Below are 19299 nucleotides of genomic sequence, written 5' to 3'. Positions count from 1 at the left end.
CGGAGGTCTTCAGTAAGGAGCAAGCACAGGGTCTACCCCCACACAGACCTTACGACTGTGCCATTGAGCTTCTCCCAGAGGCTAAATTACCTTCCAGCCGTCTTTATAACCTGTCAATCCCAGAGAAGGAGGCTATGAAGACCTACATCACGGAGGGCCTGGCTTCAGGGATCATCACACCATCTAAGTCTCCACTGGCAGCGGGATTCTTCTTCGTAACCAAGAAGGACGGTTCACTCAGGCCCTGCATCGACTACCGTCACCTCAACAACATTACTATAAAGAACAAGTACCCCCTACCGCTGCTTAACTCATCTTTTGAGCCGTTGGCCCCAGCAACTATCTTCACTAAATTGGATCTCCGCAACGCCTACCACCTTGTGCGGATTAAGGAAGGAGACGAGTGGAAGACGGCGTTCAACACACACTTAGGGCACTTTGAATACCGAGTCATGCCCTTTGGACTCACAAATGCCCCAGCCGTTTTTCAGGCCCTCGTGAATGACATTTTGCGTGACATGCTGGATCTTTTCGTAGTTGTTTACCTTGATGACATTTTGATTTTTTCCCGTAATATGGCTGAACACCAGCATCATGTTCGACTCGTGCTCCAGAGACTTCTGGAGAACCGCTTGTTCGTCAAGGCCGAGAAGTGCAGCTTTCATACCTCTTCTGTCAAATTCCTTGGTTTTGTGGTCGAGAAGGGGCACATCAGAGCCGACCCCAAGAAGGTGGATGCTGTGGTAGAGTGGCCTCAGCCATCCTCCAGAACGGAGTTGCGGAGGTTTCTCGGCTTCGCTGGGTTCTACCGACGCTTCATTCGGGACTTCAGTCAGATTGCCGCACCGCTCCATGCCCTCACTTCTCCAAAGGCCTCGTTTGTTTGGTCTCATAAGGCCAACACCGCCTTTGAGGACCTGAAGAGGAGCTTCATCTCCGCCCCTGTCCTCGTCCACCCTGACTTGGATGTTGCCTTTCTTGTGGAGGTGGACGCTTCCGACTCTGGGATTGGTGCTATACTTTCCCAACGCTCGAAAATTGATAATCTGATTCACCCCGTTGCCTTCTTTTCCAGACGTTTGTCCCTGGCAGAGCGGAACTACGACGCCGGGAATAGAGAACTGTTAGCGGTCCACGAGGCTCTTGCAGAATGGAGACATTGGCTGGAGGGGGCCCGTCACCAGTTCCAGATTCTGACCGACCACAGTAATCTCCTCCACATCCGCTCTGCCAGGAGGCTGAACAATCGACAGGCTAGATGGCAACAATTCTTCTCTCGCTTTGACTATTTGCTGTCTTTCAGACCCGGGTCGAAGAACGCTAAGGCGGACGCTCTCTCCAGAGTCTTTATGGAAGAACCTTCCGAGCCTTCAGAGGACATTCCCATCCTTCCTCCTTCTCGCATCGTGGGGATGGTTTCTTGGAAAGTGGAGGAACTCGTAAAGTCGGCGCTGCGCTCCAATCCAGGACCTGGAGGTGGACCCCCCAACAGACATTTTGTCCATCAGGAACTGCGATCCAGAGTCCTGGATTGGGGCCACACTAGTCTGTTCTCGTGCCATCCTGGCTTCCAACGAACCTTGTCCCTACTGCGAAGACGCTTCTGGTGGCCATCCATGGCCAAGGATACACGTGAGTTCATCGCAGCATGTTCTACTTGTGCCCGCAGCAAGGCCTCTCACAGACCTCCGGCTGGTCTCCTCCACCCACTTCCCATCCCTGCCCGCCCTTGGTCACACATCGCTTTGGATTTCATCACGGGATTTCCTGCCTCCAGAGGTAACACTACTATTTTAACCATTGTGGACCGCTTCTCCAAAGCAGCCCATTTCATCCCGCTACGCAAACTACCTTCTGCTTCGGAGACGGCTGACCTCCTCACTCTACACGTCATCAAGCTGCATGGTATCCCGGTAGACATAGTCTCTGATCGGGGTCCCCAGTTTTCTTCTCAAGTCTGGAGAGCCTTTTGTAAGGGGATTGGGGCCTCTGTCAGTCTCACTTCGGGATACCACCCCCAGAGCAACGGGCAGGCTGAAAGGGCAAACCAGAGCGTGGAGACCATGCTCCGTTGCGTTGCCAGCAAGAAGCCCACAACCTGGTGCAAGTTCCTCCCTTGGGTGGAGTATTCGTACAACTCCTTGAAGAGCTCCGCTACCGGTTTGTCACCATTCGAATGCTCATTGGGCTATCAACCCCCCTTGTTTCCCCAGCAAGAACAAGAGATAGCTGTGCCCTCGACTAAGGCCCATATCAGGAAATGTCAGAGGGTGTGGAGAGCAGCTCGAGCAGCCTTGGAGAGAGCTTCAGCTAAAATGTGTCGCAACGCCAACCGTCATCGTGTTCAGGCTCCATCCTATCGCCCGGGACAGCCAGTATTGTTACTGGCTAAGGACTTAAATCTCCAGGTACCATCCAAAAAATTAGCACCACGCTATGTGGGTCCATTTCCCATCATCTCTGTCATTAACCCCGTATCTGTCAAACGGGCTCTCCCACCCTCGGTCAAGAGACACTCAGTTGTACATGTGTCCCAGATAAAACCGGTAGCGGAGAGCACTCTGTCCCCTCCTGTCCCTGCCCCCCCTCCCTCTAGGTTCCTGGAAAACGGGGACCAGGTTTGGACGGTCAAAGAGATCCTCAGGGTCCGTCGACAGGGTAGGGGGCTTGTTTATCTAGTCGACTGGGAGGGTTTTGGACCGGAGGACAGATCTTGGGTGCCGGCCTCCTACCTTGCCGACCCCTGTCTTTTAGAGGACTTCTACCGTTCCAATCCTGATGCTCCCCGGCGCTCGTCAGGTGCCTCGCCTAGGGGGGGGGGGTACTGTCACGGCGCGGATTCGAACCCGCTTTCCCTCGGCAGCTGGAGCTGCCGGGACCTCTGCTGGCAGCCCACTTAGACACGCCCCTGCTCACACTGGGCACAGCATGCCCACCCAGCGACAAGGCTGCAAACAATTGCGCATCAACACACCTGTGCCTGATGAGAGGGAGCAGCATAAAAGCCAGCGAACCCAAGAGACCTTCGCCAGAACGTAGCCTATCTTTCACATGTCTTTCCTGCTGCCTGTGATTGTGTCCTGCCTCACAACCTCCACCTGGATCTCTGCTTGCCTCCCTTGACCCTTGACCTCTGCTTGGACTTGGACATTGTTGCCTCTCTCCAGCCCCCGACTGCTTGCCTCCCTGCTGACTACCTCTTCGCCTAGCCCCTTGGATTCGACGAAAGATTCACACAACACGCACCGACAACAACCCCTGGTAAAACTTACATTGTTAATTCTACACATCGTCTGCACTCATTCACTTGTGGTAGCATACACACCCCACGCACTCATCAAGGTTTTCAATAAACCTAGTAAACCGCAGTTCTGCCTTGGTGTCGCCTCCTTCCGTTTGCCCGGTACATAACAATATATATATATATATATATATATATATATATATATATATATATATATATATATATATATATATATATATATATATATATATATATATATATATATATATATATATATATATATATTTGATACATTTTGGCCAAAGGGGGCGCATTTCAATTTCTTACACACACTTGTTATTACATATGTTGGCCAGAGGGGGAGCACTTCAAATTTTTACACACACTTGTTATTTCATATGTGACCAGAGGGGGCGCACTTTTAAAACCCACGCACAGTCCATTTGAAAAACCCCTTCTCTTTAGGACCACCCTCATTTTGATAGATTTCACCACCTGGGGTGCAAATGAGACATTCTCTATTAGATGCGATGGTTTTCCGTATTGGGACCATGATTTATGTCCTAACTTGTTCACCCGTCCTCATATGGAAGGTACTTTTCCTTGTTGATGTCTCAAGAAGGGTTTAAATACAAGAACATATATACACACACACACACACACACACACACACACACACACACACACACACACACACACACACACACACACACACACACACACACACACACACACACACACACACACACACACACACACACACGCACGCACACACACACACACAGACTTCAGGCTGGCTGGATGCTGCTCCAGCACCATGGAGCAAAAGGCGTCCGAGGATGAAGGCAGCAGCTCCGGGGGGCAAGAGTCTTACCAGCGGAGGATGTGGAAGACTTTCCAGGAGAAAACCAAGCCGTGGCTCAGTCCCAAACTGGGCTCGCAGCGTCGCAGTAGCGGCGGAGCAGAAGGCGCCAAGAAGGAATCGGGACTGTGGATGTTTAGGAGGAAAAAGAAACACTTGGACCGAGTCTTCTCGTCCTCGCAGCCCAACCTGCGCTGCTCCTCCCCGCCGCCGCTGTCCCTGGGCGGCGGGGACAAGTGCGCAGGACGGGCTGCGGCCGCCGGGAGTGGGACCACTTCGCGGCAGCACCTCGGCCCGGCGTCCGGGACCACCGGGAGCAAACCGGAGCTGACGGCCCAGGGAAGCCCGAAGCTCCACGTCTCGGAGCTGATCGCCTCCCAGCACAAGAGCTCCTCTCTGGGCTCGGCGTGCTTCGAGAAGCTGGTGGTGGATCCTGTCGTGGCTGTGGGGGGAGAGAAGCCGAGCGATGGTGTAAGTACATGACTTATAACTCATATTCATATTCATATTCACCAATTTGACCTGCTGGATGCACATAATTACTCACTTCACCTTCATATGATGCACGTTGTTCATGTGGGCCTCGATCCTGGCTGCAACGTCACACACTTTATTTAGCACCAAAATATAACATATATAGTATAAATACACTCAGTGACATAATATTAGATATATAGTGTATATACACTCAGTGACATATAGTATATATACACTCAGTGACATATTAGATATATAGTATATATACACTCAGTGACATATAGTATATATACACTCAGTGACATAATATTACATATATAGTATATATACACTCAGTGACATATAGTATATATACACTCAGTGACATAATATTAGATACATAGTATAAATACACTCAGTGACATAATATTACATTAGTATATATACACTCAGTGACATATAGCATATATACACTCAGTGACATAATATTACATACGTAGTATATATACATTCATCCATCCATCCATTCCGTGACATAATATTAGATACATAGTATATACACACTCAGTGACATAATATTAGATATATAATATATATACACTCAGTGACATAATATTAGAGATAGAGTATCTATACACTCAGTGGCATTATATTAGATATATAGTATATACACACTCAGTGACATAATTTTAGAGATATAGTATATATACACTCAGTGACATAATATTAGGTATATAGTATAGGGATGTCCCGATCCAGGTTTTTGCATTTCCGATCCGATACCGATGTTGTTTTTGCACTTCCGATCCGATACCAATACTGGCTGATACTGGCCTTATCCGAGCATGTATTAAAGTTTAAAGTTATTTAGCCTACTTAGTTGTCAGATTCATGTTGAAAAGGGTTTTAGTACTCTTAAAAACAACTAGCCAGCTTAATTAGGTGAATTTGAATAATACACAACAATGGAGATGTTGACGTGCGGAGTTTCAAACACTCTTCATTTTCTAGAAGGGGACTTTTCAAATGATGCTACATATTAGCAGTAATGTGTGTGTGACAATCATTGGTACTTTAATCTTTAATCTTTAATGCTACTTTTTATAGCAACGCTTTTGCCCCACACTTGACAAATTACGGTTGTCTGTTCGACATATTCCCACTTGAAGCCAAACCACCGCCAGACAATGGACCCCCTGCTGTTTTTCTTGGGAATTAATTAATTCTTCCTTCATTATTACTGCTCACACGGCTACGCTAGCATCACAGCTAACGTTAGCCATGCTGCTACCTCTCTGCTGGGAGAGGGCGTATATGTATGTGACGTATGACGTGCCAGTATGTGACGTGTGTAAGAAGGTGCGCTTGCTGTCTGTGAGAAGCAGACACAAGAAGGAGTGGGAAGAGCCTGTTGTGTAATGCCAGCAGCTAAAAGCAACTGTGTGAGAACGTATACTCGAATATCACGATATAGTCATTTTCTATGTCGCACAGAGACAGCTGATATTTTTACCGGTAACTTTTAATTCACATGGCCGTCTTAACAGTTAGGACACAGACCTATGGATGTGTTGAAGGTGTGCTGAAAAATGCGGAACGGAAATTAGGGAGCAGCAGAAAAGTAGAATGTATTATTTAAATCTGTGCGTTGGAAAACACGGACCGGAATTTAAAAAAAAACTGGATCTGGATCAGCATTTTCCCATGCCTTGCCGATACGCATTTTTTGGCAAATATCGGCGGCCGATCCGATCAAATATCGGATCGGGACATCCCTAATATAGTATATATACACTCAGTGACATAATATTAGAGATATAGTATATATACACCCAGTGACAGATATATAGTATATATACACTCAGTGACATATTAGATAAATAGTTTATTTACACTCAGTGACATAATATTAGATATATAGTATATATACACTCAGCGACATATGAGATATATAGCATATATACACTCAGTGACATCATATTAGATATATAGTAAATATACACTCAGTGACATATTAGATATATAGCATATACACTCAGTGACATAATATTAGATATATAGTATATATACACTCAGTGACATATTAGATATATAGCATATATACACTCACTCAGTGGCATAATATTAGATATATAGTATATACACACTCAGTGACATAATATTAGATATATAGTATATATACACTCAGTGACATAATATTAGATATATAGTATATATACACTCAGCGACATATGAGATATATAGTATATATACACTCAGTGACATAATATTAGATATATAGTTAATATACACTCAGTGACATATTAGATATATAGCATATATACACTCAGTGACATAATATTAGATATATAGTATATATACACTCAGTGACATATTAGATATATAGCATATATACACTCACTCTGTGGCATAATATTAGATATATAGTATATACACATTCAGTGACATAATATTAGATATATAGTATATATACACTCAGTGACATATTAGATATATAGTATATATACACCCAGTGACATTAGATATATAGCATGAATACACTCAGTGACATAATATTAGATATATAGTATATATACACTCAGTGACATATTAGATATATAGTATATATACACTCAGTGACATAATATTAGATATATAGTATATATACACTCAGTGACATTAGATGTGCACTCAATGACATAATATTACATATACTGTACAGTCATTGACACAATATTATATATATACAGTATATATATACAATCATTGACATATATATATATATATACCAGTGGCGTGCCGTCACTAGAGGCAGGGGAGGCGGGGCCTCACCTGCCATCATGGAAAGAAAAAAAATGTAAAAAGAAAAAAAAATATATTAAATTGTTATATGTATCCAGTGATTATACTAAAGTTATTTTCCATGTAACTTCACCAGTTTTAGATTATTTTTATTTTCACATTTGCCGTTCAAATACTGAGAAGAGACGGTGCGGTGATCAGCAGCCAGTTGAGGCACATCACTGATTTGTGCCTCAACATGGATTGTGCACAATGACTCGGCTAACTGCTGGCCTGCTGTGCAGTGAGACTGTATTGCTATATGAATTATATTATACATTTCCATAGTTTAGTTAGCTGAGGTATATAATGTACAGTGTATTTTGTCAACAACTGTATGTGTGTAACATATTTTTTCAGCTGAGCATTCATAAAACTGCTGCCAAAGACGTACTGTCTGAGGCTCGCAGTAATCCGGCCTCCTGGTGGTAGAGGGCGGTAGTGATCCCAGAGATCATTCCTTGCCGCAGAAGAAAAAAATAAATAAAAATAAAAAGTTAGCAATAATAAGTGCAGCGTTTTTATTATTTCCTATGTGTAAAGAATGCTTGTATGAGCTTTTAAACATAACCCGTTAACTGCTGCCATTCACATGGTGAATAAGATACTATTTAGGGTTCATATGTTTGTAAATCTGACTGTGATGATGCAGTGCCTCACCAGTCATGAACCTCACCGCACGCCACTGATATATACATAATATACAATTATATTTGGCGAAGTGAATTATATTTATTTAGCGCTTTTCTCTTGTGACTCAATGCGCTTTACATAGTGAAACCTATTGTCTAAGTTACATTTAAACCAGTGTGGGAGACACTGGGAGCAGGTGGATAACATTTCTTGCTCAAGGACACAATGGCAGTGACTCGCATGGCGGAAGCGAGGATCAAACCTGGAACCCTCAAGTTGCTCTTCTATATATATATATATATATATATATATATATATATATATATATATATATATATATGCAATGCTGAAAGCTACAACCACCACAATATTATTAGTGGGGTTTGCATGTCATTGCTTCATTAAAATGCCAAATAAATGGACTGAGAGCTGGTAGTGCTACTACATGATGCATCACCGCATATCATAGGAGAACTGCACTGTTTTGGGGGGAATTTAGCTTATTATTTACAATCCTTATGTGAGACAAGCACACATAAGTCTTTCTCTTTCTTATGCATTCTAAATCAAAGATAAATGCTAGCAAAAGTCAGCTAACAATGCAGGTAATGGGATCTTTTTTGCTTATAAACAGAGGTGGGTAGAGTAGCCAGAAATTGTACTCAAGTAAGAGTACTGTTACTTTAGAGATTTATTACTCAAGTAAAAGTAAGGAGTAGTCACCCAAATATTTACTTGAGTAAAAGTAAAAAGTATGTTGTGAAAAAACTACTCAAGTACTGAGTAACTGATTAGTAACCTGTTCGTTTAATGATGAAGGCAACAAATAATGCACAAAAACATAAAAATAGCAATGAGCAAATTCAGAGCCAGGAATATCTCTTAAGCAACTAAAACAATAATATATATTAAATAATAATATATTAACATAAAAAAATTAAGGCAAATCGAGCCACAATAACTTAACAGCACCATAGGCTCAGTAGGCAGAGATTACAAAGGAAAATAACAAGTTAGCCTTTACGCAAGCCATCAACTGATAGGTGTGGGCTGCACGGTGCACCTGGGAACACACTGTGCACTTCTGATTGGTGTTTCTATGCATGCGTGAGTGTGTGTGCGACTGTGCGTGTGAGTGTGTGTGTCTATGAGGCTGCAGTGCGTTAATAAATGTCTGCACACAATGTACATTTTACAGTGATTCATAGCAGGGAAGCTAACATCAGCCTACAGTGACAGCCAAAATATCTACTAACGTTACTTACTGCGATGTGCTTTCTCAAATTTGACGTTGAGTTCATGTAAGCTTAAGCTTGTTAATCATGTGACCGCCTGGCTCTGTTTGATTGGTGAAACGGAGTCAAACGTCACCAGTGACTGCATTTGATTGGTGAAACGGAGGCATGCGATAGATCCTACTTTGAAGGTTTGTCTGACAAACCAAAACAAACAAAGCGTGCATTAACAGATCGATAAAAATCAGTAGCGAGTAGCGAGCTGAATGTTGATAAATGGAGCGGAGTAAAAGTAGTGTTTCTTCTCTATAGATATACTCAAGTAAAAGTAAAAGTATGTTGCATTAAAACTACTCTTAGAAGTACAATTTATCCCAAAAAGTTACTCAAGTAGATGTAACGGCGTAAATGTAGCGCGTTACTACCCACCTCTGCTTATAAAGTGCTCTTAAAACCTCCAATAATGTTTTATATACACACTGGAAGTATATATGTAATGTAGTAACAGGCACACTCATAATAATGTAATGTCTGCTGTATTTTGCTCATTTTAAGAATTAATTTCACAGAAGTGTCAACAACAACTACTACTAACCGTGGTAGATTTCATGAGAGCCAATGACGACTACTTTGGGACAAATTATGTTCCAGAATCGTATATTTTTAGGCTGACTATACGGAGAATAGGCAGCACGGTGGTACAGGGGTTAGTGCATGTGCCTCACAATACGAAGGTCCTTAGTTCAATCCCGGGCTCGGGATCTTTTTGTGTGGAGTTTGCATGTTCTCTTCGTGACTGCGTAGGTTCCCTCCGGGTACTACGGCTTCCTCCCACCTCCAAAAATATGCACCCGGGGATAGGTTGATTGACAACACTAAATTGGCTCTAGTGTTTGAATGTGAGTGTGAATGTTGTCTGTCTATCTGTGTTGGCCCTGCGATGAGGTGGGGACTTGTCCAGGGTGTACCCCGCCGACTGCCCGAATGCAGCTGAGATACGCTCCAGCACCCCCCGCGACCCTGAAAGGGACAAGCGGTAGAAAATGGATGGATGGATGTACGGAGGATGATCTACAAGTTTTAGAAGCCGAGTGCTAAGCAGATCAAAACACTAAGTATCATGCAGCGGCATTGCTAAGTACTAAACAAGAAATACAAATCACAAACATAATAAAACAATCACTTACTGTACAGTGTCTGCTCTCACTGGGATGCTGACCGATGGGATGTTTATATCTTTCAGCACAAGACTTGTGTTCCCGGATTTGTCATCATTATCCTCACTCCTCGGGTTAAAAAAAGCTGGGAGCAAACGAGCATCTTGTTGCATCTTCCTAGCAATGTCTTTGGTTCTAAGTTCAAATTGAATGTCAAAGCTGACAAACTTCTCGGTTTATGGCCCAAAACTTCTACTATCCGAGTGAGAGACATGATTTATAATCTAGGGTTTACTTTCACCAACTCAGAGGCGACACAGCAGCTCACTGTCTCAGTATGTCAAGAAGTGCATAACACCCGTGATCAAGGCACCGTGCTGCAGCTGTTGCTAAAAATATTTCTACTGTGTTGGCGCTTATAATAACAATATTGCTTATACTAGGTTAATTTTCAGTTAACAGGATGCAAATGGCAGATTTTTGGCAGGTTTTGGAGTTTTTTTTTTTAGAAGGCTTCATAGGCGGAATAGATGACTCCTTTTAGCTGCCTTGTTAGCCACGTCTTACTAGTGTTTATTTATGATTTAGAATGCATTTAAAAAGAGAAAGCCTCTCTGATTCTTCTGCCAAGAAAGTGCGTTGTGTTTGTAGTTATTTGTTGTTTTTTAGAATAAAATGTTTCGGTGTGTATAAAAGTACTTTTTGAGCCCATTCAACAATGATCATTTTGGTCGCAATAATCACAATCATTTTGGAAATGTTCATGTCGTTCCATTCCCTAGTGGGCACTTTGTGCCGATGCCTGGAGCCTATTATTTCTTCTTGTTTCATGCTCTCCCGCCTACTCCGATCTGATTACCAAAACATAATTAACATTCATTAATTGAACATTCATGGTTTGTCTGATCATTCCCTTGTAGAACACTTTGGAAGGATGCTAATGCTATTATGTTTGATCAACATGAACAGTATGGTGTCAATTAAAAATGCATATTATTGTCTTCAAACTCATTTGGGTGTGCAGGTGCACCTAATGGAGAGTCCGCTAAGAGTATAAATAATGCTTACCGTCTTCCATTTCTGTCTGAAACCATGCCAATTTGCATAAATCCATATTAATGTTCACTTTTGATGGACAGTGTCAGAGAGGTATTGATGCAACATGTTTGTTGTTGTAGTGGTGTAGTAAATAAATGTCCTGCAACACACTGAGGGCTGTGTAGGCCTCGGCTGATGAAAAAAACTTTGTGGGACGATATATTGACCTACAAATTATTGCCGATAAACAATCTTATTGCCGTTATTATTTTACACCAAATTAACCACTGATGTAATGATAATACATGATAGCAATGCAAGTATACTCTTTGAAATGAAAAAAAAAATCTTGTATTGAAATGTAAAATTTGAAATATCCGAGATAAATAAAACAAACAAAAATAAAATATACTCTGTAAGCAACACTTTGCACTTGAATAAAAATCACAACCAAAAGCAATACAATAGGTTCTGTGTCTGTTAAGGAGAGGCTGAGGGACCCTCAAATATACACAATCAAAAATATAAATAAAATGGCTAAATAAAAGGTATTGTGACCAAAATAATCAGGGTTATCATTAGGGCTGTCAAAAAAAACAGATTTTTAGAATGAATAGTGATTCTTATTTGCAACGCTTTTTTATCGATTAAAAAAATAAAAAAGCGATTTAAAAAAAACTATTTATTTATTTATTTATTTGTAATCTGTCCTTTCCAGTCAGGCACATCATAATGTTGGTGTAGATGCCCATATTTGCTGTTACAGATAAGTAAGTAATACAGACATTGTCTGTTTTATGGAGGAATGTAGTTAATCATAGAACTGGCACCCATTGTAAATAAAAAAGGTATTGATTTTGAATCGAGAATCGTTTTGAATCAAGAATTGATTCTGAATCGAATCGTTACCCCCAAGGATCGAATCAAATCGAATCGTGTGGTGCCCAAAGATTTACAGCCCTATATGTCATGATTATTGCGGTAATATGTATAAAAAGTACTCATATACACACACTAAAAAATGTTAGGTTAAAAAATAACCCAATTTTAACCCAACTGATTTTTCAGAAAAGGACGAACCCCTTATTCGAGTTATTTTAACTCAACATTTTGGATACATTTTTTCAACCCAACTTTGGCGTTGAATTATTTAACCAAAAAGTTGAGTTATGATAACTTATTGTTGGGGTTTTCCCAACCAAACTATTAGGTTAAATTATTTAACCCACACGTTGAGTAATGCTAACTAAATGTTGGTTGATTCATAACCCAACTATTGGGTTGAATTTATTTAACACAAACGCTGAGTTATGCTCACTACAATGTTGGGTTATTCCAAACTCAACTATTGGGTTGCGCAATTTAGCGCTCCTTGACCCAATAGTTGGTTAAAAATTATACATTTTAATGCTGGTTTGTCCTTTACTCCTTCCCAACTACTGATCAAAATTATTCTTATTCCATTCAAATATACTCAAAAGCAAGATATGAGTGACATTTCTTTTTACAAGAATTGCCGTGTATGGTCATAGGAGTTCTATACAGCATGCTCAAATATTTTTATGTACATAAGATGTGTGATTGTAAATAATGTTAATAAGATTAATCCTTAATAAAATTCCCTTCAAGAAAAAAGTGCCTTGTGGCAAATGCAAGAAACACAGCGTTGTTTCTCTCAGGTCTTTATTGTAAGACTGCCAACATGAGAATGAATAATCAAAACACAATATGCACCTTAACAGTGTGCCCAAGAGGGCATATTAAACCACGCCCATTCTGCTGAGTGTGAGCATGGTCCTAGTGCCCGCCATACAGCCCATCTACCCGGCTACAGTGTACATCCTGCGGAGGAGCGGGTGTACCTTGTGGGGCAGAACAGATATCAGGGCCTGGTGGAGGCGAAGGACATTCAACCCTAACAGATTTTGGAGGGCGACCTCGGCGGGGGACTTGGCCCGGCAGTATTTCATCACCTGCAACACAATGCGCTGGTTTAAGCCTGTCCAGTGAAACGCATTCCCTGCGCCCGCCCATATCCAGCACATAGTTTTTAGGACCGGGTTCCAGCACCCTTAATGGGCCATCGTAAGGGGGTTTGAGGGGCGAACGGTGGGCGTTGTGACGTACAAAGACAAAGCGGGCAGATTTAAGCTCCGATGGCACAAACGACTTAGGGAAACAGTGGTGGACCGGGCCGGTAGCCAAGGACCCACTCGACAAAAAGGGAAAAGGTCGCGGGGTACAACCCTCAGGTAAAAATTCCCCCGGAACGTGGAGTGGCTGACCGGACACCAATTCAGCGGGGGCCGCTGCGAGATCCTCTTTAGGGGCTGAGCGCAACCCGAGCATAACCCAAGGCAAACGGTCAACCCAATTGCTATCCACGATCGCTAAAGCCGCCTTAAGCGACCGGTGAAAGCGTTTACATAAGCTTGGGGTTGGTAGGCTGTAGTACGGTGCACCTGCACACCCAAGGACTGCGCCAACGCTGACCAAAGCTCCGACACAAACTGGGATCCCCTGTCCGAGGTGATATCGGACGACGTGCCAAAACACGCAACCCAGGCTGACAGAAACGCACAGGCAACGTCTACAGAAGCAGTGGAGGAACGAGGAACCGCTTCTGGCCATCTGGTGGTACGATCTACCATCGTCAGCAAGTGCGTATAACCCTGCGACGGAGGGAGGGGGCTAACTAAGTCTACGTGCACATGGTCAAACCGCCTGACTGGAATCGGAAATGGTTCGAGGGCCGCCTTAGTGTGCTGGTGGACCTTGGCGCGCTGACATGCCACGCATGCGGCTGCCCACTGCCTAACATCCTTCCTAAGGCCAGGCCAAACAAACTTGGCACCAACCAACTTGACGGAAGCCCGAACGCCAGGGTGCGACAGTCTACCGGGACAACTGGCCGAGGGCGGCCAGTGGAATCATCGCTGAACCACCACCTCCTCTAGCACTAGCGCTGTACCCTCAGTTTGAGTGCGCGGATGTTGGGGTCGTCGGGCTGGTCAGCGGCCATTCCCGAAAAATCTAAACCGAGCTGCACGGGACACACAAGGATGCGTGAGAGACAGTCAGCCACAGGGTTGGCCTTACCGGCCACTTGCTGAATGTCCGTAGTGAACTCAGAGATGGTCGACAAGTGACGCTGCTGACGGGCTGACCAAGGCTCTGTGACCTTTGACATGGCAAACGTCAGGGGTTTGTGGTCAACAAAAGCCGTGAAGGACCGACCCTCCAACAGAAAACGAAAATGGCGTGTTGCAAGATACAGTGCCAACAACTCTCGGTCAAATACACTGGGCTTCCGCTCGTTATCTCGCAGTTTACGACTGAAGAACGCAAGGGGCTGCCACACATTCGCCACCCGCTGCTCAACCACAGCGCCCACGGCGACATCAGACGCATTCGTTGTCAAAGCCACGGGCGCCGCGGAAACAGGGTGGGCGAGGATAGCAGCCCCTGCGAGCGCGGACTTAGCCCTATGAAAAGCTTGGACTCGCTGAGGAGTCCAATCGAGGGAATCGCTAGCCTTTTTTTTCCGCAGGGCACTATAAAGAGGCTGCAGGAGGTGGGCAGCGCAAGGAAGGAACCATTTATAAAAATGAATCATGCCCAAAAACTCCTGCAGAGCTTTGACAGTGGAGGGAAGAGGAAAATCTGCCACCGCTTGCACTTTCGAAGGCAAAGGGATCGCACCCAGCGACGAAATACGGTGACCTAAAAAATCGATCTCTGACAACCCAAACTGACATTTAGAAGGATTGACGATCAGGCCGTGCTCGTCAAGACGCGTGAACACCTGTGTTAGGTGTGACTGGTGCTCCTCGGCTGAAGGACTCGCCACCAAAATGTTGTCAAGATAGACGAACACAAAATTGAGGCCGCGCAAAACTGAGTCCATTAATCTCTGAAAGGTTTGTGCTGCCCCCTTCAGGCCAAAAGGCATATGCAGGAACTCAAAAAGCCCAAACGTTATTACTGCGGTCTTAGGAACGTCCTCGGCTCGCACTGGGACCTGGTGATAACCACGAACTAAGTCTACCTTCGAAAAAATGGCGGCGCCAGCCAGGCGCGCCGAAAAGTCCTGGATGTGCGGAATTGGGTAGCGGTCGTGCGTTGTGATGTTGTTAAAGCGGCGAAAATCTCCACAAGGCCGCCAGGAACCGTATGACTTAGGCACCATCTGCAAGGGCGAGGCCCACGGGCTATTAGAACGCCTAACGATGCCTAAACGCTCCATAGTAGCAAACTCCTCTTTGATTTAGCTGTGTCAAGACGGCGCGTGCGCGCAAAAACTGGCGGGCCCACCGTGGGAATGAAATGTTCGACACCGTGTTTAGTGTCCGCGGTGGAAAAAGCGGGAGTGATCAATGACGGGAAATCCACCAGCAAACGCTGAAAAACGTCACCAGATACCAAATAATTAGCATGTGTTAACGGTCCAAGTCCCCCGCCTTACATGTAAAAGTTGAAAAAGATACAGCATCAATCAATCGGCGGTTAGCAACATCAACAAGCAGTCCATTAGCACACAGAAAATCCGCGCCAATAATGGGGACCGTGATGGCGGTGATGACAAAGTCCCACTGGAAATTGCGTCCATGGAAGCACACAGTCACCAACCGGGAGCCGAAAGTGTCGATTGACGAGCCGTTGGTGGCATTCAGCAGCGGCCCGCAGCCACCTGTCGCCTTGTCCTCGTCCATGGCAGGTAACAGGCTGACTTGCGAACCGGAGTCCACCAGGAAACGTCTCCTTGACGACGAGTCAGCAATGAAGAGCAGCTCGCTTGCTTCGCCGGCGCTCACAGCCGCTACTGAACGCCGGCGTTGGAGTTTCCCGGGGCCCTGAAGGAGCATGGAGGAACACACCTTCGAGCTTTGGCGCCAAAACGTTGATGGAAGAAGTACTGGCTCGTTTCGCGCCTTTTCCGAGTAGCGACTCCCGCCACTACCACTGGGTCCGCGTTCTCCATCGTCTGCACGGCAAACCGTCTGGTAGCCAGAAGTACCCGGTCAGCTTCTTCAGCCAAGCCCCGGTAATCGCCGGAGGCCAGAGAAACGGAGTTAGCTAGGACTGCACGGACCGCGGGTGGTAGATGCCGCAAGAAAAGATGCGGGAAAATGAAGGCCGTTTTAGTAACACTCTTAATGTGTGACTCAAACGAGAGAGTTGGACATTGCACTTCATAATAGCACTATTAACCAGTCATTTTAAACATTTAACTCATTCCTTTACAGAACAAACACATTTGAAAAAACAAGTGCAACTGTACTTATTTGCACAAAAGTGTTAACATTGTATTTCCATGGCATACTGCATTGTAACTAGTTCCACAGCAGTTTCTATCCTGTTCTTACCTTATCTCATTGATCTCATCTCATACTGTATGTGTGTTTATGTGTGCGTACACATGAAAAACATAACAAATACATGAACATAACAATTAACAGAGTTGTACTTTTTACATGTCAGGGCCCTGCAATATGTACACTTATTCTTAATATAGTATACATTTTAACTGACCTTTATTTGACTATGTTTGTCTTTTTGTAGGTGGCTAAAATATGCGGTGCTGCTGACCGCCGTCTAACGTTACGTTACTGTGTGTGATACATTGACTAACGTAACTTTATGTCTAGGTACCTCATGCAACCCTGCTTAAAAAAAATCACTTGACAAAAAGTATGAATAAGGTAGCGAACTGCAGTGGACGCAACAGATTGCCGTGTTTGCAATGACGTTATAACCATAGACATCTTATAAGTAGACGCATCATTGGCTGCTGTGACGCGAGCAATTTGGCCGCCATCTTGAAGTGGTGATGAGGAGCCGACGAGCAGCCTAAACTGACAGTTGACAGGTAGAAAACAAAGATGCCGGGTTGGTGTTCAGCGTTTTCTTGCTCAATTGAGCAGACTGTTGAAAATAGGAATCGGGGGATTACTTTTCACAAGTAAGATTTAACATTAATGTACTATTGGTTGTATTTTGTGAAAATAATATTACCACAGAGTTGAGAAGGAGCAAAGATCTTCAATATTTGTATGTGAAAATCACAAAGAAATCTTCTGGGGGAGGATGACCCCCCTACAGGGGTTTGGTTTACAAACTTTCAGCCCCACCTAAAACAAAATTCACCAGCCGCCACTGATTATGATGTGTTCTCATTTTAGGCAAAGTATAAGACAATACTTTCTTAACAGTATAATTGTAACAAGGAATAAGTCTTCAAGTAACAATATTCAAATACTAACATTGTTGGGTAAAACAGAATTTGGTTTTATTCTGAATCCAGTGAAACAAATTGGTGGTTTTAGCTGATATAAAGACTTTCAGGTGTTTATATATGTTTATGTTAAAGTATTTGGCAGACGCTTTTATCCAAAGCGACATACATAAAAAATACATATAAAACAATCACTGTAAACATGATAATTTAAGGGAAGAATGTAATACAAAATATCAATACAAAGTGTCAAGACAGAATAAACTCTGTGCTGCTGCAGCAACAGAGATACAGTCTATAGGTCCCTAAGATATATAGATATCTAATGTATCCATACATTGTTTATGTAGAATATAAGCATGTTTATATAACCTAATCATATTGTTTCTTGAATTTAAAAATAGCTGACCGTTTTTCCCCCCTTCTCTGGGATTATATTCCCAGTTTTGATCTCGGACGTCTGGTCACTTATAGCATATAAGAGTATTCTATTACTGTTAAGCAAACTATGAATAATAGAACACGCCAAAACATGCGTCCTTTATCATCGCTACACGTATGACAAAAAAACGCGTGAAAATCAGTGATATTCAGTGAGGTAAGATGAATTAAATGCGCTGACAGTTCATTGCTCCTGCCAAAGGAATTGCACTGAGTGGAGCGGATCACCACTCCAAGATGGCGCCCCCACTTCTCGTCAGCGCCAGTAGGCAGTAGCGGTCGATGCTGCGTCTACTTATAAGATGTCTATGGTTATAACGTTAGCAGTGAGTTTACAGCCTCACTGATTTAACTACACAGCAAATAAAAGTTACGTTACTTAGCCAATAAACGTTAGCTTACATTCAAAACTTACCGTTCTGTTTGCAACTTCAAATGTCGAACGAAGTTGGAAGTTGTTGCAATTCGTTTTTTGTTGACCAAGTCGTAGTTTTAATACCCGAACGAAACTATCTTTGGCGTCATTTTTCCTCACTGGCGCGTTGGTTGAGAGCTATTCTTTGTTGGTTGTTCTGCAATTTGATTGGATGAATGCCGTGGGACTAAAACAACACTATTGTACTGACAGACACACACGCTGACAGAGCGCACACTCCCTGACAGACACACACACGTACACTTTGGAAGATATGGAGCGCTCCCGAATAACTTTTTAATCGTTGGGTTTTGGGGAAAGTAGCAAGTCATGTCAAGTCAAAAGGCTCAAGTCCAAGTGAAGTCACAAGTCATTGATGTTAAAGTCTAAGTCGAGTCGCAAGTCTCTTTACATTTTGTCAAGTCGAGTCTAAAGTCATTAAATTCATGACTCGGGTCTGACTCGAGTACAAGTCATGTGACTCGAGTCCACACCTCTGGTATTTATGTGTTGAAATATGTTCATCTTCTTCCATTTTAATTAGTAGACGTTTTACAATGTTTTTTATTTTTTAAACTAAATTGCGTGATCAGTTATTTCACTCGCGGTTTATGTGACGACACGCGAGTTCAGTTGTCACGTGTTCGTCTGTTTCAACTCGACGCTATAAAGTTTTTATCGATAACTTGCAAAAAACAGCACAACTTTGATGTTTAATGTGAGAACTGTAGCGCAGTTGTTTAAACAGTAATGTGTTAGATTG

General features: G+C 43.4%; 1 protein-coding gene across 6 annotated transcripts in view; it reads left to right on the top strand.

Moving 5' to 3' along the window:
* The first annotated feature begins 4033 nt into the window (after positions 1–4033).
* Positions 4034–19299, top strand: part of mctp1a (multiple C2 domains, transmembrane 1a) — a 494888-nt gene continuing 479622 nt past the window's right edge. For all 6 annotated transcript variants that reach the window (XM_062050987.1, XM_062050984.1, XM_062050988.1 and 3 more), the window contains exon 1: positions 4034–4577. In XM_062050987.1, the coding sequence (XP_061906971.1) occupies positions 4062–4577 (516 nt within the window). In that variant the 5' untranslated portion in view covers positions 4034–4061. The remainder of the gene's footprint in view (positions 4578–19299) is intronic.

The sequence above is a fragment of the Entelurus aequoreus genome, linkage group LG06 (assembly GCF_033978785.1).
Source record: "Entelurus aequoreus isolate RoL-2023_Sb linkage group LG06, RoL_Eaeq_v1.1, whole genome shotgun sequence".
Classification (NCBI taxonomy): domain Eukaryota; kingdom Metazoa; phylum Chordata; class Actinopteri; order Syngnathiformes; family Syngnathidae; genus Entelurus; species Entelurus aequoreus.
This window is presented reverse-complemented; position numbering and strand designations above follow the sequence as displayed.